The sequence below is a fragment of the Aaosphaeria arxii genome (assembly GCF_010015735.1).
Source record: "Aaosphaeria arxii CBS 175.79 unplaced genomic scaffold BU24scaffold_7, whole genome shotgun sequence".
Lineage (NCBI taxonomy): Eukaryota > Fungi > Ascomycota > Dothideomycetes > Pleosporales > Aaosphaeria > Aaosphaeria arxii.
In genome coordinates, this window is record NW_022983480.1 from 430589 (window position 1) to 455342 (window position 24754).

The following is a 24754-nucleotide window of genomic DNA, read 5'->3' on the forward strand; positions in this document are numbered from 1 at the left end:
ATGTCGCAACAAGTGCAATGCTTTCAATTGGTCGTTGCAAAGTATCATGACTACGAAGGCCTGTTCTTCAAAACAACAAACGAACCGGCATACAGCTTCATTATCGCCAGTGATGCGACCATCAAACCACATTTCGGGTTTAGAGGTGTTCGAATCAAGAATGTGGTAGTTCTGGGGTCAATGAATGCGGACCTCTGGCCTCAGCTATCTACCCTTTGCGAGGAGCAGTTTCAGCAACATGGAGCCAACTGGCTTCAAAATTCTATCGCTGCGCTCAAGCTGAACCCTCGATTTCCCGATATCAGGTATGCAATTCACTGAAGATTCAAGCGAACAAACCACTGACGTTCTAGGTGATGAAATACCTGGAGATAGCCGGCTACACCATTCGTCTAAGGTACTTGCCATAGACGGACTTCAACCCTACACGACTAAGGATTTCTAAATGAGAAAGAGTTGGATCAGTGACCTTCCACGCTCCTTCGGGTGAAGAAACTCAATTTCCGGTCACGATGTCTTTCTTGAATGTACCTTAGCAATGTTTTCTGCTCTTGACGGAATGGCTGGTATGATTCAGCCATTCTGTCGTACCCTCTTTGTATATATTCTGAAGTTAACCACAGGAGACAACGTGTTGATGAGGTCTCTTCCAATCAATCTATTCGTTACACTACCACTTTACCTCCGGAACTCTGCTACCAAATTGATATTATTTCCTGATTTCATCTCCTTATATACTGGGAGTGGGTTGGCTGAAACTGGACTGGCCGTGAGCCCGTGTTCCTGGAGGGCGTCGCAGGCCCAACGGAATGATTTTGCAACAGGTCACAGTTTAAATTATTTTGTGACAGCCTCAACCCAACGTCGAGCACTTTTCAAATAATGCTAATGGAGAATTGCCTCTTTATCTAGCTCAAGATATTCTCTCCTCTCTTCCCGCTACCTGCCTCCCCTTACTCTTACTTTCTCTCTCTCTCTCTCTCTCTCTCTCTCTCTCTCTCTCTCTGAGGAAGGCAATCAGAACGGTAATTATTAAGCCTTCATATAATCGAAAGATGTGGGGCCTAGTACGGCAAATCAACAACTTGCAAACGGAAACTGAGCCAGGATTCCATAATTTTAAGAAGAGGCGTGCCCTATGTTCCTTCAAATAGCACATTGCCGTCTACTCCATTCGGCGAAACTCTTTACCTTCAAAGCCCATTCAACTGCATCCAGACTTCCCACAGGTGCACATTTATTATTGCCAAACCCATGTTCCGTAAAATTAAAACTGTGGAATTCTTCTGCGCATCCTAAGATCGCACGTTGTTAGTCATTATGCTTACTTTACTAAAGCATGATCGTGGTGTTACGCTTGTCTTTGTTACCTTCCAAGTACGCGCCAGTGCAGACTGAGAGAATTTGTATCACTTCAACAGTGAGGGCTGCATGCGCAAAAGTATTCTACAGTCTGTCACCTCATCCGCTTGGTCGAGCGCAGAAAAATATGATCATTATTATCCAAGGAAGAAAAAAACTCGTCATTATCGATTGCGACTGATGTCAGCCATTTGGAATCACACCTTGACCTAGCACAACGATGACGTTAGGATGAATGGATGAAGACGTCCCGATCTTCGCGCCAGAGAACGATAAAATAAAATAAAAAAATCAATTTAGTAGAGGAGTGCTAAATTTGTTCTTAGAAAAGATCAGAAGATGAATGGAAAAGCTAACAAGCGCTGCGCAAGATCCAGCAACAAGGTAGAGAAAAACATTAGGTGTCTCATTTCTCCGTTTCCAAATAAACCTCCTTCAACTGTCGCATGTATCGTTGGCCTAGAACAATGCACCGGTTAAAGCATTTAAGTCTTTCATTTGAGGTCATTACCTAGGTAGTTATTGGAATTTTTGCAATCCGCGAGTTCGCAACCTTCCTTGTCTTCATTTCCTGTACAATGCTCGGTTTTCACCCAGCACCCTGGCGCAGGGTGTGACCATGGTCGTTGTGCGAACCTCGCACCTTGACTCTTTCAAACATGAAATAGAATCAACTTCTTAATCCCTGTTTAGCTATCTGAATTTACGTGCGATTCATGTAAAAGCTCAAAAGGCCTGTTTTAAACATAGTTCTTTGACAGGAGACTGCTAGATGGGTCGCTTCTCAGCTCTCTCGTTCGTAAAGGGTCGGCATATTAAGTCGATCTGAAATCAATAACATATGATCAGAGCTAGATGTAATACCAAGGAATAGCTTGTAGTCTTTGAGCTGGCGATATAATAATCTAAAATGTATAAAATGGCAAAATTACATTGTAAACCCTTTTCCTAATTCATTGCTCTATTGCTTATAGTGTTCATTTTCTTTTACCTTGTTTCAGAATGCAGTAATGTAACGTTATCTAATATTGACTTTACCTCGTAGCAGTACCTTTTCAATCTTGCTGAAGGCTATCGAGGTTTATATATAATCATCTAGAAAGTATGAAGTTTAGTGGTCTTTGGCTTAGGTACTTTTATGGTGATAGCTTTTTAGGCTGCTAGCCACATTCGACTTCCTACCGGACATAGTTATACGGTCGCGTATAGACGCCTCTGTAGTAGGGAGCATCACAGGCGCGACCCGCAATCGGTGAATACGTAGGAAGTGTAGTTATTTGACTCTGTCGATAGGCCTCTGGAGGTAGGTGGATGATGCCTCGATCTCCCTTGGCAGCCCTGATCGATCTATGCCCTGCCTAGAGCTCTTCCCCATACATGCGATCCCCGAATAGCCTCACCTATCCTGCTATGCCACGACACACATGACAGCGTAGCTCGAAGTCTTCCATAAAGTCGGCAGAAAATGGAACGAAAGCCATGTTTACATGGCCCATGGTATTCAGCGCGCGATAAAATGCTGAGTCGCGCAATCCCCCATAGTCCGAAGATGGGACATACCCCATTCTAGTCAACATATCCCCAGGCTCGTACCAGGAAGGCATCCATGCCATGTGCTCCCAATTGATCAGAAGCACCTCTTCTATGTCTATCAGAGCACCAGTTATTTTGTCTCTAATGACCTTTGCGACGGTATTGGCGTGGTGGACATGGAGATGTGTGAGCACAGGTACCTTATCTTGCGAATATGCCACTTCTAAAAATTTAGCAGCAAACATCTCACATTCCTGGCTCATTTCTCGGACCTTTTCCGGGGTCATTGGACTACCCAGCCTGGAATCATTAATTCTCAGCGCAACTTGAACGAACCTTTCGATCAGCTCTTCATAGTTGAACGGGCCGTATTGAGAGTAGTCTTCATGGCCGCGGGGTCCCGGTACAGTGCAGTACGTATGGAACAATGGCGCCGCTGACATGTATTTTCGGCCATTGATCCGGCCGTAGTGGTTAGGGTCATTGGGACGGATACTGCGCAGCTTGCGGAGTTGCTCTCCAAACAGCTCACAGAACTTCTTTTGAAGGTGGAAGGGCCGTCCATAACTGATTTCAAAGCTCAATTGCTCCATCGTCTCGAATCCATGTAAGCCCTCCATGACCATGTAGTAGTACATCTGCCACTTAGGCAGAGCTCCTTTTGGAGGCAACCGCTCCAGTCCTTCGCCCTGGAAGGCTGCATAGAGCTTCTGGACTCTGACTGTTGAATTCCTCTCAAGATATAGAAGATTTTCGGCCTCCTGGTCACATGTTAGTAGTGATTTTCTACTGTGTAGTTAGTTGAAGTGAATATCTACCTGAAATATTGCCGCCGTATCGCCGACTTTGATCACGTATGGCCCCATGCGCCACCCTCCCCGGAAAGATATCATCAGTTGCTCATCTGTACGAAAATGGGATCCATATAGTCTATGTCTATCGGTTGTCTTAGCAATATGTTCCTCAATTTGCACTGCCGTAGGAAGTCGCGCCTTGATTACATTGTCGGCGTAGTACGGAAAAAGCGTTGTATCATACTCGTCATTGGCATCCACCATGTTTCCTAGTTTCAAAGAGTCGTGTTGCATCATCTCTATTGAATCTGGTTCACTGGCTGGTACGTTGACCGATTCGTTGGCTGACTCAGGGCCCGATCCACAAATTGGTTCGGGGTTCATGATTACTGCAGCTCGAAATTGTTGTGCGGTAAATGTTGCTTGGGTGTTGATACGAACATGTGTTTGACTAATGTTCTAGTATTGAAGTTCTATCTCTAAAATGTTATTTCGCTAAGTGAATATATGTATTTTATTCCCCTTAAGTTGAGCGTGCTCCCGCTTTTGGTTCAATATGTTAACAAATACGGAGAATGAGACGAAACAGACGTCGAGACGAGGTGAATAATACCACGAGAAGACAACGGTGTTTCGCCCACCACCAGAAACCCTCTAAGTTCATGGGCTCGGCTATTTTACATTGCTATGCCTAGTCTTTCTATTCTTCCCATCTTATTCTACATTGCTATGCCCAGTCTTTCTACTTTTCCTATCCTTTGTCTCTCCCTGTCCGAGCGCAAAGGCAAATGAGACACTGTTGGAAGAGCAAACTGTATCATGTAGTACTGTCTAGAAGATGTGAAGAATGAATATGCTAGCAATTTTTCTCGATTCACCAGCTGCCTGGGTATTAATCCCCTCAATGCTAGTCAACTGTTCGCCTGTACTGCCCTCGAAGGCCTCTCATTTCTCCGACTTCCAACCTTCCACAATCACTCAGCTCATTACTCTGCCCTAGTGCTCATGTTGCGATGGAATCGCAATGTGAGAGAGAAAAACTATACCAGATTCGGTATGGACACATTTGAAAATCCTTGATCCAGTCAGGTCAAGTGCCTTCTGTCTCGTGGGATATGGGAGGAGGTTGGAGGTACATGCGAAACTCCCGCGATCACTTTTCCAGTAGACAATTCACCATGCAGTATCTTCTGTTTTCCGACAATCTTGAATTTTCAGTGCAAAGAAATCTCCGATTCGTTCGATTGGCCACGTGTGGCAAATATATGGAGGCGGTTCGAAAGGCTGTGGGTGGCATGGTACGTGTGGGTACCGTTTCTCTTATAGGAATTCATCTGGCACATGCCTGGTAAAGAATCGGAGATGTTTCTAAATTTAGGGATCCATTTGAACCGTACGTATACTGTTCACAACGAATCATGTACAATGAGAACGCAGAGGGTGGATAAAGAAAAAGTAAGCTACTACCTGTTGTTTGAATGTATTACTCAACGCTTTGTGCATATTGTTCTCCCGTCTAATTATCCCTATAATAGCATTTAGGGGAGACAAACCAGGAAGAATTATTAATAGAAATCATGCCTAGCGTAGCGCAGGGTCTATTTGCTCTCCATCTAGACTGTTAATCCTTAAGACGTCAGGTGAAATGATCCCAGTCTTTGTATAAGCATGATTAATTATAATACTAAAGCGGAACAAGATAGACACCAATACAGTAATTCAACTGAAGACAATCCAGTCTTTTTATTGATGTCAATCCGAGCTCTGCGCGAGGAACCTTGCCTGACGGCATCAGGGCGTCGTTAATCTACTGCTGACCTTAAAGCTAGAACGGAGGAAATAGTCGCAGTGTTTGGGACTTTTCGGAAGTCGTGGGCACTCTCCGACCATGAACCAAATGTAAAAGCTGTCCGGATCCATCGACTTCGTACACTTGTCGCCATTTGTTACTAGGATTTTCCCATCGCTTTCTCCACCCCTTTTCATTGTGAGCTGTCTCATACTTCTTTATGATTTCTTCTACAAATCGGCCTAAAGCCTCCTTGTTTGATGCATTTGCTTCCAGTCGTGGGTGGATGTCAAAACCGCGATCAAAACCCATAGCTTAGGAAATGAGTGCGCTCTTCAAGGTAAATGTACAACTTTATAGCACACTATACTACAGGCGCCCAAAATACTTTCAAAGTTCGTAGGATGCGTCCGCTCGAAGTGCTTCTTACCGTGGAGAGCTCTAGTGGGTACCTGAGAAGGTATGGAGGTACATTAGAAGACGCGAAATCATTGAAAAGGGTATGGCAAGAATGCTCATCATTTATCTAGAATGCAGATACAAATATCAATGAACCATCTGTGGCATTGACTTTCTCATCAGGAAATCCCCTTCTCGACCTGTATCCTAATCGGGCAGCGAAACCTGTACCATAATTTCTCAAGATCCAACAGTGATCCAGCCTTACTTTCAAACTTAATCTGAATCGAAGAGAAATTTATTAACAACAAATGATTGTAACTGAATCATCATGACACAAATCAAAATCAAAACCAGCAGCGCTGCACAATTCCATCATTGAATGCATTGCCTGGCCCGTTGTCCCTCTCACAAGGAACCAATAACAATCCAGAAATGACGCACTAACCCAATTCTGCCAACCCCCAACAATGCAAAGCAAGCAAACAATCAACCCGTACCCCCAACGTCACACCCGCCCACTTACCCTGCGTACCTGTCACATCGCATTCGCAGGCCAACCCCGTCCGTTCCGCAAATTCGAGCATCTCGTCTCACGGGGTGGATCTCTTGATTCGCTCTCACCCGTCAACCCATCATGTCCACGGCCTTCAGACTCCCCTTCTCAACATCAAAGTTCCTGCACCCTGCGAACTGGATCCCTTCGCGTCCGCAGACTTTTCGTTCGTTGTGCTCGAGCGCTAGCTCACGTGCTCTGAGACATGCTGCTAGTTTCCATCACAGCACCGCGGCCAGGAGGGATGTAGTGCTTCGATGTCCGCGGAAATTTTCAACAGCGACGACGAAGACGACTGCAGCGATAGGCTCAGCCTCAAAAAGAGATAGAATTGGGGTTGTAGGGTTTAGTACGGCGAGTGTTAGGAGGGTTGAGAGTAAGGAGCGCGACGGGGAGAAGGCCACGGTATGTTGAAGCCGAGGGAGGGTCTCTTCTTCTTCCTTCTTTTCTTTCTTCTTTTGATTTATTTGAGTCGTTCATTGGTGTGAGGTTGTGTTTCTTGGAGTTCTGTTTTGGACATGGCAGGTTTGGTTAGTTGGCTGTTCTCCTCTCTAGTGCTTGAATTTCATCAAGCTCTAGTTTTGACAAGTATGGGCTTGGACTTATCAGCACTTGAAGATGACCTTTGGGGCAGCTTTTTTCAATGATTATGTACTGATTGAATTGTTTCAATGTTGCTATAGAGAGACCAAATTCGGGATAAGCATATAGCTCTTCCTGTCTCTCCTCCAGTAGACATGTCTATCAAACACCCCCTGTCTCCCCAATTGGTCCTATGTCTTCATTTCGAGATACCTCATTTACGATCCCAATGCCACCTAGCTAACAGAAAACCTAGAACAAACCCCTCAAAGAGCGTCTGAACCCTACGGCCCTAAAGGAAACCCTCAAAACCAAAGTCCCCACCCTCTCCCACGAAAACATCTACACAATCCCCAACCTCCTCACCTTCTCCCGCCTCGCCGCAACTCCCCTAATCGGCTACCTAATCGTAACCAACCAAGCCCTCCCAGCCTTCATCCTCTTCGTCTACGCCGGCTTCTCGGACCTCCTCGACGGCTGGATCGCACGCAAATACCACCTCCAAACTGTCGTTGGCAGCGTCGTGGACCCCATGGCCGACAAAGCCCTCATGACCACCCTCGTCGCCTGCCTCGCCGTCAACGGCGCGCTGGCCCTCCCCCTCGCTACCCTCATCCTTGGCCGCGACATCAGCCTCGCCGTCGCAGCCATATACTACCGCTACGCTTCACTCCCGGCGCCGAAGACGCTCGCGAGGTACTGGGACTTCAGCCTCCCGTCCGCAGAGGTGCATCCCACCACCGTGTCGAAACTAAACACGTTCCTCCAACTCGTTCTCATCGGCACCACAATGTGCGTAGCGCTTCTCCACGACCCCGCCGCCCCCTCATCCCTCACCTCTATCCAATCCATGCTCGGGGGCCCCGAGGGTGTGGAGAAGTTGGTGGGCGGGATGGGCGCGGTGGTCGCGGCCACGACGGTGTATAGTGGGCTTAGCTATGTGTGGTTAAAGGACGCCGTGAAGATTCTCGGCGATGATGAGGCGTTGAAGAGGAGGCAGGGGAGGACAGGGAGGATGGTTATTGGAGGCTGCTTTGGGGGGTTTATTGTGGCCGCTGCGTGGCTTGCTTGGAAGGAGTGGGAGAGAAAAGGGGATGAGGAGGAGGAGAGTGGTGGGAAGTGAGGTGAATGGTAGTCACATTTCTGCATCGCCTTTGTAAGAAAGAAAATTAAAAGTAAGAGACTGAGGGGGAAATGGAGTGGAATGGACACGGTCATTATCCTGTGTCTGGGGATAGGTCTTCTTCTTTTCTTCCCCATGTATCATAGCGGTTCCTCTTATCTTGTTTCTCTAGCTTTTTCCCAGACGTGCCATACACGCTTTTCACATTTGTTCCCATTGCTGGGGCTGTATACATATACTTAAGCTACTTTTAGACCGGGTCGGTCAATATGAGATATTCAACGGAGAGAGTAAGGGCGAGAGGAAACATCGTGAGTTGCCTTTTCCACCAGAAAATAAGTCAAGAGTGTATCCGTATTGATGTTCCTGTTAGAAGCGGAAAGAAGCCCAGAGACTAAAATAATCACCAAGGGGTGGGCCCGGCACACAACAGAGGAATTCACGGTCAAAATTAAATGGGACTTTGGTCGAAATTGCATTGGGCTTTATCCTTTTTTCATTGAGAGGGAGGGAAAAGAGAAGGGGAGGAAAGGGGAGGCCGGGTCGCGGTGGGCATAACGCATATTTCCTACATTTCGATTTTCGTATATGCGAAAGGGGTAATATTTGATGTTGAAGAATGATGGTTGTGAATGTAGGATCAGGACATGTGCTATGTTGGAAGTTGTGTTGTCTCAAGCAAGGGAACAAAGTCAAGTACGTGTATACGATGGAAAAAGGCCACAGTCAAGTCAAAATTCAAATCACTTTGTAAGTTCGGAACTCAGTCATTATCGTGGAAACATGCAATTGATTTTCAAAGGACTAGTTAAATCCACATGGCAAATACACTGCCCAAAGACTGGCCACTTCCCCCAATATTAGGACGAAGGACGAGTCGGTGTTAGGGAAAATGATTTGGGAAAACGTTTTGAATTCGGTAGTCTGTTCAAACAAACTCTCTGCGACATCCTCAACTTGGTAGGTTGACCAGCTCCCTCGGAGCCCGCCCAGAATCCTGGCAATGAATCTCCTCCCGCAATTTTGACCTCAGATAAGCTAGCTCGAAAACGGCCGCTTGCGATGGTGGTTGATATTGACAAGTCGTTGAAGTGACCGGAGGTCCGGAGAAGAAGCATTGGTTTTATTGTCGGCCCATTGTGTGGCGTTCAGAATTCAGATCGGTGTGAGCTGAGATTGAGGGGCGAGTAGTTTATTTGCTGATGATGTTGTTAGTCGACCAATTCCGAAGAAGACATTGATATTCACTGTGGGAAACTTACGAGCGAGCCCTCGTCTTTCTCCTCTTACGCTTGAGTCTTCGTACGCGCTTCTTTCTCCACTTGGCTCTCATCTTGTCGGCTTGACTGGAGGTATGAGGTCAGCGAAACTGCTCAGAGAGAATGCGAGTCAGCAGCGATGGCATTGAACGCGGCGAGAGCTGGAAGCTTCTCAATGCATTCAATTGAAGCGCATCGTGCCTACTGGACGTATCAAGGTGAACTTACTTGGCTTTCGAGATGAGTGTCGTTGGTTGAAGGAAAGAAGAAGATTCCGAGAGGGGTTCTTTGTGTTAAGTGCGGAGTTGTTAAGCGAGGCGGATTAGGTTTAGCCTCCTTGGCAGACTGGCAGGCGACGTCACGCGAGCCTGTGAGCGATCTGGTCCTGCTAAATGATGCTCTTTGTCAGTGAACGATATTCACATTTACAGTCTATATATTTCGTGAATAATTTTCGGGAGTATGGCTGGCGCAGTAATTGCACACTTTGACGTTTTTCGATATGAGAATGGCGAAAATCGTAAGTGTGCTATTTTTCTGCTCTTTCCATTTAACTAAAACACTTCAGAAATGCAACAGAAAATAGATATTCACGGTAGCGAACAGTTCTGCATCGGACGGAATGCAGAGCTCTGGTGAGAGCTCCCATCTGAGAGTATATCATCATCAGTGAAACCGGCATCTAATAAGCATAGCCGACATACCTTTTCAGAATCAGTCATCTCAAATAGACACCTCCGAATACATTGTGTGCTTTACGAACAAGATCGCATCTATGAGACACCTCCATTCGTCTATGCTACTGATATGTCGCGGAACGGCACTTACCTGCGCAAGAGTAACATTGGGTGTACGAGCTCCCAAGGTCGTGGCGTATTGATGGGGCAGAAGTCCGGTGCATTCCTGCTTGACAATGGAGATGAGCTCCGAATGAGTGATTCACTGACTCTTATCTACCGTTCTCACATTCCTCCAACTGCCAGTGGGCTGACAGCATTGCAAAAGCGAGAGGCGCGAGTCGGTTATCGAGGATCAATAACTCTATTTGAACATGTGCTAACATTGCTAGCTCTTCTCGTCACGGTTCCTCCTCACAGACCGCATCCTCGGCATTGGAGGCTACGGAAAGGTCGTGATTGCACTTCATCAGAAAACTCAGCGTCAGGTAGCTTGCAAGATCATCAAACTTTCATTAAATGCTTCGAAACCAACAACATTGTCCCTTCGACACTCTACCAATGGTACTCGTCCAAAAGCCTTGCCATCGCGATCGGCAAAGTGCTTCAGAGAATTTGACATCTTGAAGGATTTGAGTCACGTACGTGAAGCCCAGTGACACTGTTTAGTAGCTAACGATGCAGCCGAACATTATCACACTCGAGAAGGTATTCTGGAGCTCGAACAGCATGTAAGAACATCCACTGTCTTCCAGAGATTGAGATCTGATCACACACAGCTATATCTTGGAGGAGCTTGTTACCGGTGGAGATCTCTTCTCCTATGTCGAGTATAAAGGCGGCCGACTCGGCGATGTCCAAGCTGCCGTCATTGTGAGACAGATTCTCAAGGGCGTTGAGTATCTCCACGATCGAGACATCGTTCACAGAGATCTAAAGCCGGACAACATTCTCATGACTTCTCTCGACGATGGCGCTCGCATAGTCATTACTGATTTTGGAAACGCTCGAGCACTACCGGAGTGGACATCAGTGTCGCTCGACAAGCTCCTTCACAAGCAGCGGATGTTCTCTTACGCTGGGACTCTCGAGTTTGCAGCTCCGTCAGTCGTCCAAACTCTCATGTACGCATTACACATGTTCTGATCAAACATAGTGAAATCCACAAGAAGAACCCCCTCATCTCAGAGGATGGCGGATATTCAAAGAGCGTAGACATGTGGTCTGTCGGCTGCCTCACAGCTCTTCTCCTCTCTGGCGATGTCATCTTCACCGACCGCGCAGACCCACGGTACGAAAAGAATCCCGCCGCAGTGATCCTCGGTCTCGCAGCCACCTGCAACCTCAGCGTCCTCGACGACGAGACCCACACCACCTGGTCGCAAGTAGGCTCCCGGCCCCGAAACTTCATCAAGAAGCTCCTCCAGCTCGACGAATCCAAGCGCATGACAGCCACCGAATCCCTCCACCACCCCTGGTTCTCCGACAAAAAGTACGCCCAAGAGTTCGACGACCTCTACCAGCGATCGATCCGCACCTGGCGCCCACGTCCCAAGATCGCCCAACTCGTCGAACCAATCGCAGAGATATCAACCAGCAGCCTTACCCCCCCAGAGGACCACGACCATAACCTCCTCAGCCAGGCCATGGTGTCCAAATTCTTCGCGCCCCCTCCCGCCCGCGAACCCTCACCCTACAACATCCACGAAACCCTCTCCATCCCACCCCCTCCTCCCCCCTTACCCCCAATCACTCAAGCAAGCGACGAACCACCGCCGCCGCCACCAATCTCCCTGTCAGCGTTCACCAGCCTCTCCCGCTCCGCGTCCCTCGAAACCTCCTTGGAGACCCTCAGCATCGAGCCCTACCCATCTAAACCACACAAACATCCCCCCCCATCCACCACCCACGGCGACGATATCATCCTCGTCCGCGAGACCCCACCCCCACCCGCCAAACGCCGCAACCCGTACTCCTTCTCGTCTTCGTCCCACTCCCAGCCTGAAAGCCCCAGCGCCGCCCACCTCACCGGTCCGCAATTCCCCGCGAAGCAGCTTCCGAAGCGCAGGAAGATGGCGCCGCTGCGGGCGGAGTGAGATGTCTCCATTCTCCATCTCGCGCGTCCCTGCTTGCATCGAAATGGAAAGGGGGGGGGGGTAATGTCGTGTCTTCTCATTCTCCTTTGCATGTTTGTTTGTGTGCTTTGACAGCGAGCACTGTTCTATGCCTGAATTCGAGCTCCTGGTATGCGGTGGCGAAGGAGAGGATATGTTACGTGGCTGCTATGCGGAAACGGAAGGTCTAATGTATGTTGATAACGGCAACGCTGAAGATGGGGACGAAGGTGTTGAGTGATGGCACTAAGGTAGTACCGGGAAGACATCTCTGAGAAGAGAAAAAGGAGGGAAGGACAGGAAATATGGGTTCTTTCTCTTGGGCGTGCGCGGGAAAGAAAGGTATAACTACTACACATGATGAGCATATCTAACCTGTAATAAACTGTGTTGGTGTATGTGGTGATGAACGTCACGTCATGTGGGAAGAACGGTAAACAGAAAGTTAGAGGATAGAAAGTGTACTATTCCCTCGACATCGTTGCATCATCGCTCTCGCTGCATGTACATACCATCGCCGCATCTCTCTCCCCTCTTGTCCAACTCCCACTTCCCCGGATGAGAAACGTAGAAGGTATAACTACAGAGAATCGTGGACGGAGTCGATTGACACCAAAACACAGGAATTCTGTACGTCACGTTGAAATCATGCCGATCCAGTAGTTCAAGTTTCGATTTCGATTTCGTTCGGAGTGGGTGCTCGCTTGTTATGAATTTCTTCTAATTCAGTGCACACTGTATGCACCGTTGCTGCATCGTACTTTGCTGATGCTCTCCGTCTGTCCGTATCTATCCCTCCGTTCCTAGAGGAGACAAAAAGCACCAAATCTCGTATCCGACGAAGAAGAAAGAAAAGGGGCACAAAGCCCGAGCAGTGAACTGCACGCGAATCCACAGGACAAAGCAAGTGGAGGAGGAAAAAAAGGGTGGAAAGACATCAGCATACACAGGCATGTAAAAAAAGGGGGAATCCCAAAACCAGACAGAAGAGGTCATTCCATCATCCAATGAAGACCAGTATGACGAGAGAAAAGAAAGAGGAAAAAAACAAAGAACCCAGAAGGGCATATTTTGGGGGACTTCCCTTCCCTCGTCTTTCGATGCACTTTTCGGTCCATCTCTTTTAGTATTTTCCCCGGGTGAAAAAAAGGACATAGTGAGAAAGAAAACCGTTGCCCGATGATAAAACAATTCCGTTTGTCTCTATATAACAATCCACACAAGAAGCAAGTAAATAAGGGCAAGAAAGTAAACGGGAGGAGATCTAAACAGGGAGAACATCTTTGGGTGAAAATCCTCTGGAGGAGTCTCTGGGGAAGGAAAGCGCGAGGAGAGCGGAAGAGGATAGGAGGAGGAATGTTGTGCGCGAAGGTCGTGAAGCTGCTGTGCTTCTGGCACGACGGATGGGAGCGACGGACGCTAACTGGTGAGGCGCTGTCATCGTGGTGTTTACGTTCGTGCCTGGTTCATGTTCTTGGAGACTTTCCAGAGCGAAGTACCACGCTTCAGCCTACCGCAGCGGGACTGTTATGGAGATGAGAGGGACACAGGGTGACAACTCACTCCCGAAACTGGTCAGGATCCTCGTTCTTCGGTTTGTACATAATGGTCGTAAGGAACTATCACGATATCAACAAACGCAACTTGGAGCTCACAGAAATTCCTAAAACCTACCTTTTGCCTGTAGCGCGTCGTAGCACTGGTAGCCAGGATGTTATCCTTGATACTGCTAGTCGCAAGATGATTCAAAACGGTATGATTGGGCATGATCAACACACTGCTATCGTCCTTCATTGGCGTCGTGCCATTCAGAATGCTCTTGCTCAAGAACATGGGAAGCGTAGGCGGGGTGGGGAGGTGGCCAGCCGCGGCGTTGGCTCGCGCGAATCGTTCGGTCTCTTCCGTAGCGTCTAGATCGACTAGGTAGTAGGGAATGCTCATGTGGTACTCTTCCGGCGCGGGTGGCGGAGGGGCGGCTTTGGGCTGCGACGACTCTGGCACTGATTGTTCAACAACTGGGACGAGCTCGGGGGTGGGTGGGAGGATTTGAGGTGGATAGATACCTGGTGGAGCACGAAGCTCTTCCGTAGGCGTGGGATCGGTCTTCTTGGATTCGTCTGTAACGTCGCCAGGCGGTTTCGGGAGGTCATCATGAGACACTTCGAGATAATTGACGAGACTGTTCGTATAGTCTACAGCGGTAGGGAGCTTGTCTGAGGTTTTCATGTCGTTGTCGACCAAGAAAGTGAGATGGTGGGTGCCTGGAGCGATGTTGACCATCGCGGAGAGGACATCTTTCTTTTTGCTGGGTCCGCTATGAAAAAAAAGTGCATGTCAGTGTTGTTCTTCGCGCCGCGGTGTAACCTCGAGAGCAGGTAATTGTGAGACCAGGCCAAGGGATGGGGTTTGGGATATGGACATCATATTAAAGATCTCCAGTTGGTTTGTACAGTCTCGGTGCAGCCTGCATGAAGCGAGAACAGCCACACGGGAGGGTGCAGGCAGCCAGATGAGAGAGCATGGATGACCCTGACCAGGGCTCCGAGACCTGCCAACTAGCATTCGAAAATATAGTAAATAGGGCGCACTTACTCGTGATACAGCCGATACTTCTTATCCCAGTTGGCGAACGTGCCTGTGACATAGACACGCTCACCGGGACCCTCCCATTCGATCAGCGTGGGTACGGTCAACTTTCCCGCAGCCGGGGGCTGGAACTCTTCCTCCATTTCCTCCTCTTCATCCTTTGTACTGCTCAAGACGGAGGCCGCCCGCCGGGGCAGCGCATCGGAATCGATATCAATGACATTGTCGATGTCTGCGGGGGAGATGATGGGGGATCCGGGCGTGTGCGGTTCCTCTTCAATTGGAAGCGGTAGGCGAGGAGGGCGACTGTACTGAGAGGGCTGTGGGACGAAGTAGTCTTGCACGGGATCGACGAGCTCGACCGAGATAGGTTCTATCCTGCTCGGCTGCTGTGGCTCTTCCCTGGGCGCGGCGGGGACGTCGACGGGCTGTGTGGTCTGCGGAGAGAGGGCGGGGAGCTCGGATTGCTGCTGCGACTGCGGAGCCTCCAACGGCTGCGATGCCTGAGGAGGCTGCTCTTGTTGGGCGTCCTGGGGCGCTGGCACGGGGACGACGATATTGGAGCCGTAGGTGGAGGATTTCGATCTTTCCCTGTCCTTGTCCTTGTCTTTGTCCTTGGGCGGACCTGCCTGGTCCTTTCCCTGCGTCTTGGGGCGGCTCTGCTCGTTGCCCATCTTGTCTTCGGAGGTGGTGGATCGGAGGGTTGACTGTATAACGTGTATGGGATCGGGATGGATCTGACTTTGATGACTGGTAGTGGCAGTAGCGGCGGCGGCGACAACGACGACGGAAGAGGTGGAGGTTGAGGGAGCGGCAGTGATTGCGGTGGCCGTGGTGGTGGCTATTGTCTGGGAACGGGACCTCGAGTGTGGGCGGACCAGCGAGGTGGAGGTGGATTGAGCAGCGGCGCTTTCGAAGCTGGCCGAAGGCGGGGCAGCACTTGCCTTGACGGTGAGAGCTTGGATGGACTCTCGCCTGCGGGGATGGGCGGGAGTTAGCTCACGAGGTGGAATGGAACTGGTGGGAGTGGTAGCATATTGATTGCTGGTGCTACTACTGCTACTGGTATTTCCGTGAAGTTGAGATTGAGGCTGGGAATTACGGCGTTGGAAGATGTTGGGGTTGTTGCTGCTGCTGCTGCTGCTGCTATTGCTGTTGTTATTGTTGTGGTGTCCATGATGGTGCCCATGAAAGTGATGGTGGTGACCATGTGACACGTTCGGAGAGGTCGGGTTGCTCGTAGGCGTATTGGACCGGCTTGGTTGGTTCCCCATGGACCTTTCGCTTTATACTAATTCGTCTCCGTCCCGATTTAGTACATATGGGATATCTCTTGAAGGGTAGGAAGAGGGAGAGAGGAGGATGAGGATGATGGATGATGGGAAGAGGGACGAGAGGGAAGTGGAGAAACGATCTGTCGTAGATAGGACAGGATTGGGATTGGGAGGGGGCGATTGACGGGCGGAGTAGCAAAGTACACAGTAGGGCACTGTAGGTTACATGTAAGTAATAATTAGCAACAGCGGCATGAAGCAGAAGATGTACGAGTTTGGAGAAGTACGGAGGAGAGAGAGAAGAGACGGAAGAAGCAGAATCGAGTAATCATAAAATAATAATCAATTCACCATCCTCATCATCTTCTAGGTTTAGGCAGAGTTATAAGGGTTCATGTATCTCCCTCTTCTTAGGTAAATCCCCGTAAGTGTCGTATCCTCAAAATATGCACCAACATCCTCTTTTGGGGTTCCTGGCACGGCTTCCCTGTCACTTGCAGCAATCCCTCCCTTGGCCCAATATCAATCCTATCATCTCTCTCGAGTCTACGCTCTAGTTAGACCTACTTGCGCACAGTAAAGCTACTTGTACTCTGTATCACTATCTATTACTCTTCATCAATCCCATGTTTGTTGCGTAAAGACGTACATTGGTAGCTGATCGCTCCACCTCCCCGCGGCAACCATGGCTATGAACATTCACCACGATCCATCGTAAACAATAAACACCCCAACCTCACCACCTCCGTGACCGCTACCCTACTCCACTCCACTCCACCTCACTCCACCCGCATCCCGCATCGGCCATGGCAGACCAAATCCAGCAAGCTCTGTCCATCCTCTCGCGCATAGCTTTCTACACCTCCTGGCCCTTCGTCAAGCTCGCCCACCTCCTCACATTTATCCTCTCGCCCTTCTGGAGGATCGCACAATTCTTCCTGTTGCCATTCACCGTGCTCGTGCAGGGCTTGCTTGGCATTCTATTGCTACCGTTCCGATTGAACCTCCTGGAGCGATTCGAGGTATGCCAACTCTTCGCGCAATATCCGTCGCATTATGGGGAGTTGAATCTCTGACTGACGTACCTTGCTACTACAGACAATCTACATATACCTCGGAATCGCAAGCTTGATCGGCTTCGCAGCTGGCGCGGCCCTCTACGTCACGTTCCATGTACTCTCCACCACGCTGAGAATCGACACCGCAACGGAACTCGAGGACAGGAAACATGCGAATGCGAGGACAATTGAAGCGTACCGGGCGGAAAGGAAGTCGAAGCGGAGGAGAAGTGGGAAGGATGTCTTGTCTATTTCGCCGACTATTACCAGCGGAGAGGCTGTGATGGCGCGGAGACAGCGGGGATTGTTGTCCCAGACGATTATCGAAGAGGAGGATTCGGATTTTTGAGGCGCGAGAGTGATCCATGATGGCCAATTCATTGACATGGATCCCAAGAGGGTTGTGATGGTCATGGATACCCTCATGATTCTAATAACCTCGAGTTCATTTGCGCATGCGACCCTTGCGCTGCATTGCAAGCACACTCTACCTTACAGATCCACTCATCAAAACAAAAGAAGGAGGACTACCAAAGCAACAGCATGATTTACACATCCGAAGGATATAGATCATGGTTCCTCCTGTACGGTTGTGGTGCTTGTTTCGCGCCCTTCCATCAGCTCTTTGATCAATAATTCGAGGAAGCTTGAAAGTATCGATCAGTAGATACACCCTGGCCTGGCTTCATTCATCTTTACAACCCGGATATTACCATCGACAATGGACCTAATAGTATATCCAAAAGGAGGACGAACCTTAGCACTCTAAGCGCAAATATCTTGCCTCACCGTACGACCACCAATACCCACCAATAAAGGACCCTTCGATAGAATATCGACGAATTCGCAAGACGAAGATAGACAGCAGCACTTCGGCCACCAAGCTAGCTCTCACCTATCCAGCAACAAGGAAGATATTACGACTATACCTACATCGTATAGACCTCAACACCCTTCAAACACCCCCAACAAACGCACCTCCCCCTCCAACTGCACGCGCAAGCCCCCTCCAAAAGAAAACCCCAAACCCCTAAAATAAACCCGCGCTGTTTTTAAAAACACACATTAGTCCCGTACCCTCGAATCGTTCCCCCTGCCCCGCGCGCGCCGCGGTTTCTAAGGGACCTCGCGTTACGTGTGCACGTACGTACGCCTGCAGTTATACTATACCATGCCCGCACCGTACCTAGTTCCAGCGGCTGGGGGGGAGATAACGGAACGGGTGTAATCTCGGTCGCACGCTCTCGACACAGGCGGTGTTGAGGGGAAAGGGAAGCGGAGGGGAGGGGAGGTGGGCGGTGAATGCATTGTCGCGTAGTAAGATGTAGGTACATATCATACAGTTCTGTATGGAATGTCTTATTCTTGGGGTTGTGTATATGTCGTATGCTCGTAAGCTACGAGTAGGAGTACGTACCACGACGAGTAGCGGCATAGTGGCGTCTGTGGCGGTGGTGGCGTGGCGGGGGACACGATGAGGACATGAGAAAAGTGTCTCACGAGATACGTCCTGGGAATTAAGTGGTTTTACTCATACGAGTACCGAGTAGTACTGCTCCTTAGAGCACGATACCGTTGGATAGAATGTCTCACAAAAATACAATACAATGTTGAGGATATCACAAAGACAATCGTGAAGACACGACATCGCGGGTATCCCAAGTGCCAGGTACGAGTATATATGTACCAACAGTACGGCAGCAGGTCGATAGTCAATATATCCATTGACGTTCCCGCGAATCACTGGACCGGGTGGTCAACAGCATCTACTTACCCTATACTTTGTCTATGTATCCTTCTCATACCGTACTTACACTGCAGCGCACCACACCTCCCCCAGAAATACATCCCCCATCGCATTCGCATCCACAACAAGCGAAGCCGAGGGAAACACGAGGGGCATGCCGCATAACCACACACTCCCAAATTACGTATGTGCAGTGCAGAAACCACCCGCTCCCACGAGTTGGTGACTGTGTGGGTATCATACCTCGTAGGGTAGGCGGCACGAAGTACCTAACGCGGGCGGGATGAAGTAATGATGTAGACACGGCTTGGTACTCGTAGACGGGGAGATGGAATGGATCTGATCTAACCTACCTAGATGTGGAGGGGGAAAAGATAGGATGCACGACGTCGTCATAAGCGGTGTGGGTTATGGTTGGGTTTGGTTCGGTTCGGTTGATGCGGCCGAGTGGATGGGGTACGAGCGACGAGTGACGAGCTGTATGATGATGATGATACTTGTGGTTTAGGTACATGACCAAGAATGCAGGTTTGTTGGCAGTTGTGGTGTAGTGCGGCGGCATGACGATGGTTTACATACGTAGTCTGTTACTGTCTATCTAGGCGCGGAATACACAGAAGAGTAGAGTGAAGTAGAGGATATACGACTGTACCGAGGTGCGTATAATCATTAGTAGTGGTAGTAAATACAGATAGTAGGTACGAGATCTCTGTAACTCTATTATTACTTGGAAATACCGAAGATGGAGCCATTACGCGCGCAAGCGATGACTGTATTATCTCGCTGAGCTGTAGCGAGGCAAGGCATGGCGCATGCTTGGGTACAACTCGCACCTCGTTGCTCGGTTGAATGCCCAAGGGAATTGGTAGGCAGTGTGCAGTAGTGCATTGTGGCAGATGATGGATGAGCCACAGATGAGATGCGTGTATGCACAGCACAGCACTGTACCACACCACCGTTGAGATAGAAAAGATTCCAGGCGGGGATGGGGTGGATTGGGATGAGATTGGGGCAGGGTAAGAGGGGAGATAACGTGTACATGTAGGGTACAGATTGCGAAACGGAGGATGAGAGTATGAGGCAAGCCGCCCTGACCGGAGTTTTGCTGAAACTACGAGGGACGACAGTATGGTATGGGATTACTGACTACGAAGGACTGAGATGATGGATCTGTTCGTCCATTCGTCCATCCGTTGATTTGATCCATCGGTGTTCGGTGTTGGTGGTGTGGAAGCCACTGTGCAGTGCATTTGTGGGGGAATCTTGTACTCCGTATCAGAATAAACGAATACTGTGACTTCGTAAAGTACCGAGTACAGTGACAATTAATAGTACAGACTCGTAGATTAAGAAACTTTCTCTAGGTACACTCGTAATACTCGTACGAATACTCGAAAAGCAAAGAATTACTAGAATAGGAGTATTGCGCGAAGGGCTAACTACAATACTCGCAAAGTGAGGTGAGGTATAAAATTAAGATGAGGAAGCGGCGCGTGCAGGGATTTTCTTGGTGAGCCAATCTTTGAGCGCGATGCCGCTAGTCTGGTTACCTGTGTAATGATGTTGACAATGTCCGAGAGAGAGAGAGAGGATTGATTTGGGATTCGTTCCACCGGTGAATTGGATTATGGATTATGGATTATGGAATACGGCAAATCCAAGACAGAAGAATACTATGAATTATCATTGGAATAGATAGAACCAACCATGATGAGTTCCTCTTCTAAGTAACTGTAATGTCGGGTTCGTGATAAGGCGCGGTAGTGGTAATAATACGGTGTATATGGATGCCCCTAGTACGGAGTGGTGCTAGCTTGTGCACAGCCCAGCCCAGGCCAGTCGCAGTCCCAGTTTCAGTTTGTCGTTCCGCTGGTTCGTCTCTCGTCTCTCGTTGAATGCATTCACCCATCCATCCATCTCTTCTCCCACTCTCTCTCTCTCTCTCCCATACCTAATTCTTTTCTTTTCCCTACAGTATTAGTTAGTTAGTCTGTCTGTCTGACTACCTACTACTTGTACTCACACACTCCCTCTTCTCTGCCTTACACCTATATACCTTTTAATACTCCTCCTCCTCCTCCTAATCGCCATCTTCTGGCTCCAACTCCCTTCCCCTATAACCTGTCTCGACCAACTGGGCTAGCCGCACCTGCCACTCCTAATTGCTTCGCCCACCACCGTCACAACCACATAAACATCCTCCTTCCCTGGAAAAGAGACTCCCACTCGTCTCTCAACACCACAATCATGAGGAAAAACATCATCATATTCCTCGTCGTCACTTGCGCCGTCCTGGGCTTCGCCGTCCACAGCGTCTGGACTCTCCTCACCCTGCTCTTTGTCGACGGTTCCGAGGATGCCATATCTCGCGCCGAGCTCCCTGCCCCCAATTCTGGCGCAATCAGCGAGGTCCCTCAATTGATCCCCAAGATCATTCACCAGACGTACATCAACGAGAGCATACCTGCGCATTGGAAGGGTCCCCAACAGAGCTGCATCGATCTCCACCCAGACTACGAGTACAAGGTACGTCTCACATGCCGACGCTCGCGACTTGTTTCTGCGACCAAGACTGACAATCACACAGCTCTGGACCGACAAGAAGGCACGCGAGTTCATTGCCGCCGAGTATGCATCTCCGTATGATCACCGCCAAAGCAACACGCACTAATCGCCTCCAGATACCCTTGGTTCCTCGAGACATTCGACGGCTACCCGTACCCCATCCAGCGCGCCGATACCATTCGATACTTCGTCTTGCACCACTTCGGTGGCATCTACATTGACTTGGACGACGTATGCGCACGCGCTCGACCATGTACATATATCACAAGCTAACAGTCTCCAGGGATGCAACCGCAAACTCGACCCGCTCCTCGCATACCCAGCATGGGTTCGCCGAACAAAGCCCACCGGTATCTCCAACGACGCCATGGGTGCTGTCCCTCGCCATCCCTTCTTCCTTAAGACAATCGACTCGCTGCCCGAGTACAACCGCAAGTGGATCATGCCTTACATCACCGTCATGGCCTCCACCGGTCCCCTCTTCTTGAGCATCATCTGGCGCCACTACAACAACCTCAAGCCGGAAGGTGATGCCCGTCTTCGTATCCTCTTCCCCGATGAGTACAACAACCACCCCTGGAGCTTCTTCACCCACCACCTCGGAAACAGCTGGCACAACAACGATGTGAAGATCATCTTCTGGATGGCGCAACACTGGATCTTGATTACCTTCCTCGGCTTCGTCATTGGATTCTCGATACTTGGCTGCATATACACCCTCATGATCAAGCCTCGCCAACAAAACGGTCCTCCGTCAAAGAGCCGATTCTCCTACGTCCGACTTCCCTTCTACCGCCGAGTGAGCCAGAAGGAGTTCGAGCTCGACGACCGCCACAAGGTGTAAAAAAAAGTTTCCAGTATTTTTTCATCCATTGCCAGTTTCATTATTCCTTCTCAAGCGATTTATGTTGTTTGTAATACCATCACCCGCCCAACCATTGCATATTTGGATAACTTCACGATCCGGGTTTTTTTTGGAGTCGAGTCTGCGGTTGGGCTCGGCTCCCGCGCCATTGCCTCTTTCTTCACTTCTCGGGACCAAACGCCTATTCTTTCTCTTCACTTCGACCTCCATATTCTTTCGGGTGGGAAGTGTCCTGCACTTTCCTGCCCTTCTATCGATTTAATCCTTTCTCCAATCCGAGGCAATGGCGCACGGCGGCGTTTTAGAGATCGATCACACGCACATATACATACATAGAGACAGTCACGCACGCAGGGTGGAGGCGGGGCGCGATCCCGGAGCATCGAGAAAGAGGAGGAACAGAAAAAGCCAGCATGCGAGCAAATGCCGTCCGAACTTGGGCGGCTGCATTGAAGCGAGACACGGCCATATTATATAACCTTACAATAAACCAAATGCATGAGCGAGCAATGCCCGTCCTTTTTCGAGGCCTTACGCTGAAAAAAAAGGGTAGGCAGCACGCATCTTCGAATCAATGAATAAAAAGAAGTTTCGAAGCCAAGACTCCATCACATCTTATGCCGCCCACCGTGTATAACACTACTCGAAACCATCTATCTAACATGCTACGAACGAGCAGCCAGAGAGAAAAAAAATCAATTCCCTTTGTTTACAACCCCCCTCCCACACATCGTTCTCCGCAATCGGAATTCCCCCCCATTCGCTTTTCCGAGGGGTTCCGCAATCTTTTTCTTTGCGGGGGGGGGGATGTAAGACGGAGAGCGGGTGTTCCTGCATTTGTGAACCCCACCCCACCTCACCTCACCTCACGTGGGACTATGTGTGTGTCTACCTAGCCATCCGAGACGATCCGTTTCGTTCCCCCCAAATTGTGTGATCTCCATTTTTTGTCCGACGTTTGTGCTTTGTGCTTTGTGCTTTGGTTGGACGAAAAATGCGTGGGTAGATGGAGGGGGGGTGTTTTGGTGGGGAAGCTGAGATCTAAGATCTGAAGATCTGAGATGTGCCATCTGTGTGTGCGTGGGATGCATAGGAGAGATGAATGGACGTCGCGTGAGCTGTGAGACGCAACGTAGAAACTCAATCAATCGTCCCTCCAACCCACATACACCTCATCCGTCCTAAACCGCTGCGTGACATCGCTGTCCTCAATCTTGGTCGTAACGCCCGTCCCATACTCCAACAACCCCGCATGCGCAATCATAATCCCATTATCGATGCAAAACCTCTCGTCCGTCGCGAACACCGTCCCGCCCCTATCCCTCGCCATCAACCCCATCATCTGCTGCAACCTCTCGTTCGAGCCCACACCTCCTACAACGAGTACTTGTGTCGACCCAACATGCGCCATCGCGCGCTCCGTAATCTCAATCAACATGGCGAAAATCGTCTCCTGAAGCGAAAAACACATATCCTCCCTCGTCACCAACTCCCCCTCCTCCCCCTCCCCCTCCTTCCTTAACCGCCCCTCCACAACCTCCCTAGCAAGGATATCCGCCGCCGCCAACGGCCCCGAGAAACTGCAATCCATGCCCTTCACCGTGTACGGCAAATCAACGAGATACCCGCTCCCGCGCTTCGCAAACTGCTCCACGTTGTAACCCGGGAACGGATCGTTGGGGATCATGAGCGTCCGCGCGAACCGGTCGATGCAGTTGCCGATCGCGATGTCGAGCGTCTCGCCGAAGATGCGGTAGCGGTTGGCTGAGTAGGCGATTACTTGTGTGTTGCCGCCTGATACGTACAGCACGACTGGGTTGCTGGCGTGTGTGATTGCGCGGCCCATTTCGATGTCTGTATTCCCCGGCTCTTGTTAGTTACCAACTTCTTCCATTGAAGGGCTTTAGAGGTGTGGTGGGGGAGAACTCACGGCCAACGCAGTGATTAACGCCCACGAGCGGCTTCCCCCACAGCAGCGCGAGCGTCCTGGCTGCCAGCGCGACGCTCTGGAGTGGTGGGCCCATCCCGGGCCCTCGCGTGTAGCATATCACGTCGATGTCGGCGATGCGGACGCCTGCCTGCCGCACTGCTTGCTTCACGAGCCGGACTACCCACGCGCGGTGGTGGATCGCGGTGTCTTTGGGTAGGAAACCCGTTCCCGGTGGGGAGATGTATGTGTGGCGGAGGTTGGAGAGGACGATGGGCGGGGAGGTGGGCGAGGGGTGCGAGATGAGGCCGATGCCGATTTTGTTGGCGGAGCCTTCGAGGCCGAGGGCTATCATGTTTGCGTGTATCTATCTCGTTCTAATGCGGAGGAGTGGAGAGAGTGTTTGGGAGGGTCTTGTTATGGTCAATTGGGTGGGGAGCTGAATGTTTGGATGTTGGATGTTGTTGATATGGGATGGAGGGATGGTGGATGAGGGGTGGATGAGGTGGGAGCCAAGCCCCTCTTTGCTCTCAGTGTTTGTGTT

The 24754-nt window shown here is 49.9% G+C and overlaps 9 protein-coding genes across 9 annotated transcripts; 4 read left to right on the forward strand and 5 right to left on the reverse strand.

Moving 5' to 3' along the window:
• Positions 1-2762: 2762 nt before the first annotated feature.
• BU24DRAFT_452958 (uncharacterized protein) lies at positions 2763-4073 on the reverse strand (the record flags this gene model as incomplete). The annotated part of the gene is made up of 2 exons (XM_033531228.1): positions 2763-3656; positions 3714-4073. 2 exons carry the CDS (start codon positions 4071-4073, stop codon positions 2763-2765), a joined length of 1254 nt encoding a protein of 417 aa, XP_033380908.1.
• A 3124-nt stretch (positions 4074-7197) lies between these two features.
• BU24DRAFT_254630 (uncharacterized protein) lies at positions 7198-8615 on the forward strand. Its single transcript, XM_033522436.1, has 2 exons — positions 7198-8449; positions 8512-8615. Exon 1 carries the CDS (start codon positions 7548-7550, stop codon positions 8136-8138), a length of 591 nt encoding a protein of 196 aa, XP_033380909.1. The 5' UTR covers positions 7198-7547; the 3' UTR covers positions 8139-8449; positions 8512-8615.
• Positions 8616-8944: 329 nt separating this feature from the next.
• On the reverse strand, positions 8945-9495 carry BU24DRAFT_425209 (uncharacterized protein). Its single transcript, XM_033528687.1, has 2 exons — positions 9401-9495; positions 8945-9337 (listed from the first exon to the last, which is right to left on the reverse strand). The coding sequence occupies exon 2, from the start codon at positions 9254-9256 to the stop codon at positions 8999-9001; it is 258 nt and encodes an 85-aa protein (XP_033380910.1). The 5' UTR covers positions 9257-9337; positions 9401-9495; the 3' UTR covers positions 8945-8998.
• Positions 9496-9967: 472 nt separating this feature from the next.
• Positions 9968-11654, forward strand: BU24DRAFT_351849 (Pkinase-domain-containing protein; the record flags this gene model as incomplete). The annotated part of the gene is made up of 6 exons (XM_033523709.1): positions 9968-10032; positions 10093-10414; positions 10467-10715; positions 10759-10805; positions 10854-11177; positions 11231-11654. Coding segments are annotated over 6 exons (1431 nt in total), but the record flags the coding sequence as incomplete, so codon positions are not given.
• A 2093-nt stretch (positions 11655-13747) lies between these two features.
• Positions 13748-16735, reverse strand: BU24DRAFT_435020 (carbohydrate-binding module family 48 protein; the record flags this gene model as incomplete). Its single annotated transcript, XM_033530060.1, has 4 exons — positions 13748-13807; positions 13863-14502; positions 14781-16031; positions 16698-16735. 4 exons carry the CDS (start codon positions 16733-16735, stop codon positions 13748-13750), a joined length of 1989 nt encoding a protein of 662 aa, XP_033380912.1.
• Positions 16736-16741: 6 nt separating this feature from the next.
• On the forward strand, positions 16742-17807 carry BU24DRAFT_254689 (uncharacterized protein). Its single transcript, XM_033522437.1, has 2 exons — positions 16742-17070; positions 17147-17807. The coding sequence occupies exons 1-2, from the start codon at positions 16855-16857 to the stop codon at positions 17453-17455; spliced, it is 525 nt and encodes a 174-aa protein (XP_033380913.1). The 5' UTR covers positions 16742-16854; the 3' UTR covers positions 17456-17807.
• Positions 17808-19171: 1364 nt separating this feature from the next.
• BU24DRAFT_254692 (uncharacterized protein) lies at positions 19172-19496 on the reverse strand. The gene has a single exon (XM_033522438.1). The coding sequence runs from the start codon at positions 19413-19415 to the stop codon at positions 19203-19205; it is 213 nt and encodes a 70-aa protein (XP_033380914.1). The 5' UTR covers positions 19416-19496; the 3' UTR covers positions 19172-19202.
• Positions 19497-20767: 1271 nt separating this feature from the next.
• Positions 20768-22273, forward strand: BU24DRAFT_254711 (glycosyltransferase family 32 protein). The gene is made up of 4 exons (XM_033522439.1): positions 20768-21379; positions 21441-21481; positions 21535-21649; positions 21702-22273. Exons 1-4 carry the CDS (start codon positions 21101-21103, stop codon positions 22260-22262), a joined length of 996 nt encoding a protein of 331 aa, XP_033380915.1. The 5' UTR covers positions 20768-21100; the 3' UTR covers positions 22263-22273.
• Positions 22274-23084: 811 nt separating this feature from the next.
• BU24DRAFT_494554 (O-sialoglyco protein endopeptidase-like protein) lies at positions 23085-24705 on the reverse strand. Its single transcript, XM_033534059.1, has 2 exons — positions 24214-24705; positions 23085-24137 (listed from the first exon to the last, which is right to left on the reverse strand). The coding sequence occupies exons 1-2, from the start codon at positions 24563-24565 to the stop codon at positions 23428-23430; spliced, it is 1062 nt and encodes a 353-aa protein (XP_033380916.1). The 5' UTR covers positions 24566-24705; the 3' UTR covers positions 23085-23427.
• Between the last annotated feature and the right edge of the window lie 49 nt (positions 24706-24754).

Excerpts from the sequence above, each read along its gene's own strand:
- BU24DRAFT_254630 (XM_033522436.1), top strand. The coding sequence starts at position 7,548 with ATGGCCGACAAAGCCCTCATGACCACCCTCGTCGCCTGCCTCGCCGTC.
- BU24DRAFT_425209 (XM_033528687.1), bottom strand. The coding sequence starts at position 9,256 with ATGCTTCTTCTCCGGACCTCCGGTCACTTCAACGACTTGTCAATATCA.
- BU24DRAFT_254689 (XM_033522437.1), top strand. The coding sequence starts at position 16,855 with ATGGCAGACCAAATCCAGCAAGCTCTGTCCATCCTCTCGCGCATAGCT. Across the intron at positions 17,071-17,146 it reads ACCTCCTGGAGCGATTCGAG|ACAATCTACATATACCTCGG; the intron begins GTATGCCAACTC and ends TTGCTACTACAG.
- BU24DRAFT_254692 (XM_033522438.1), bottom strand. The coding sequence starts at position 19,415 with ATGCCGCCGCACTACACCACAACTGCCAACAAACCTGCATTCTTGGTC.
- BU24DRAFT_254711 (XM_033522439.1), top strand. The coding sequence starts at position 21,101 with ATGAGGAAAAACATCATCATATTCCTCGTCGTCACTTGCGCCGTCCTG. Across the intron at positions 21,380-21,440 it reads ACCCAGACTACGAGTACAAG|CTCTGGACCGACAAGAAGGC; the intron begins GTACGTCTCACA and ends ACAATCACACAG. Across the intron at positions 21,650-21,701 it reads TCTACATTGACTTGGACGAC|GGATGCAACCGCAAACTCGA; the intron begins GTATGCGCACGC and ends AACAGTCTCCAG.
- BU24DRAFT_494554 (XM_033534059.1), bottom strand. The coding sequence starts at position 24,565 with ATGATAGCCCTCGGCCTCGAAGGCTCCGCCAACAAAATCGGCATCGGC. Across the intron at positions 24,138-24,213 it reads CGTTAATCACTGCGTTGGCC|ACATCGAAATGGGCCGCGCA; the intron begins GTGAGTTCTCCC and ends CGGGGAATACAG.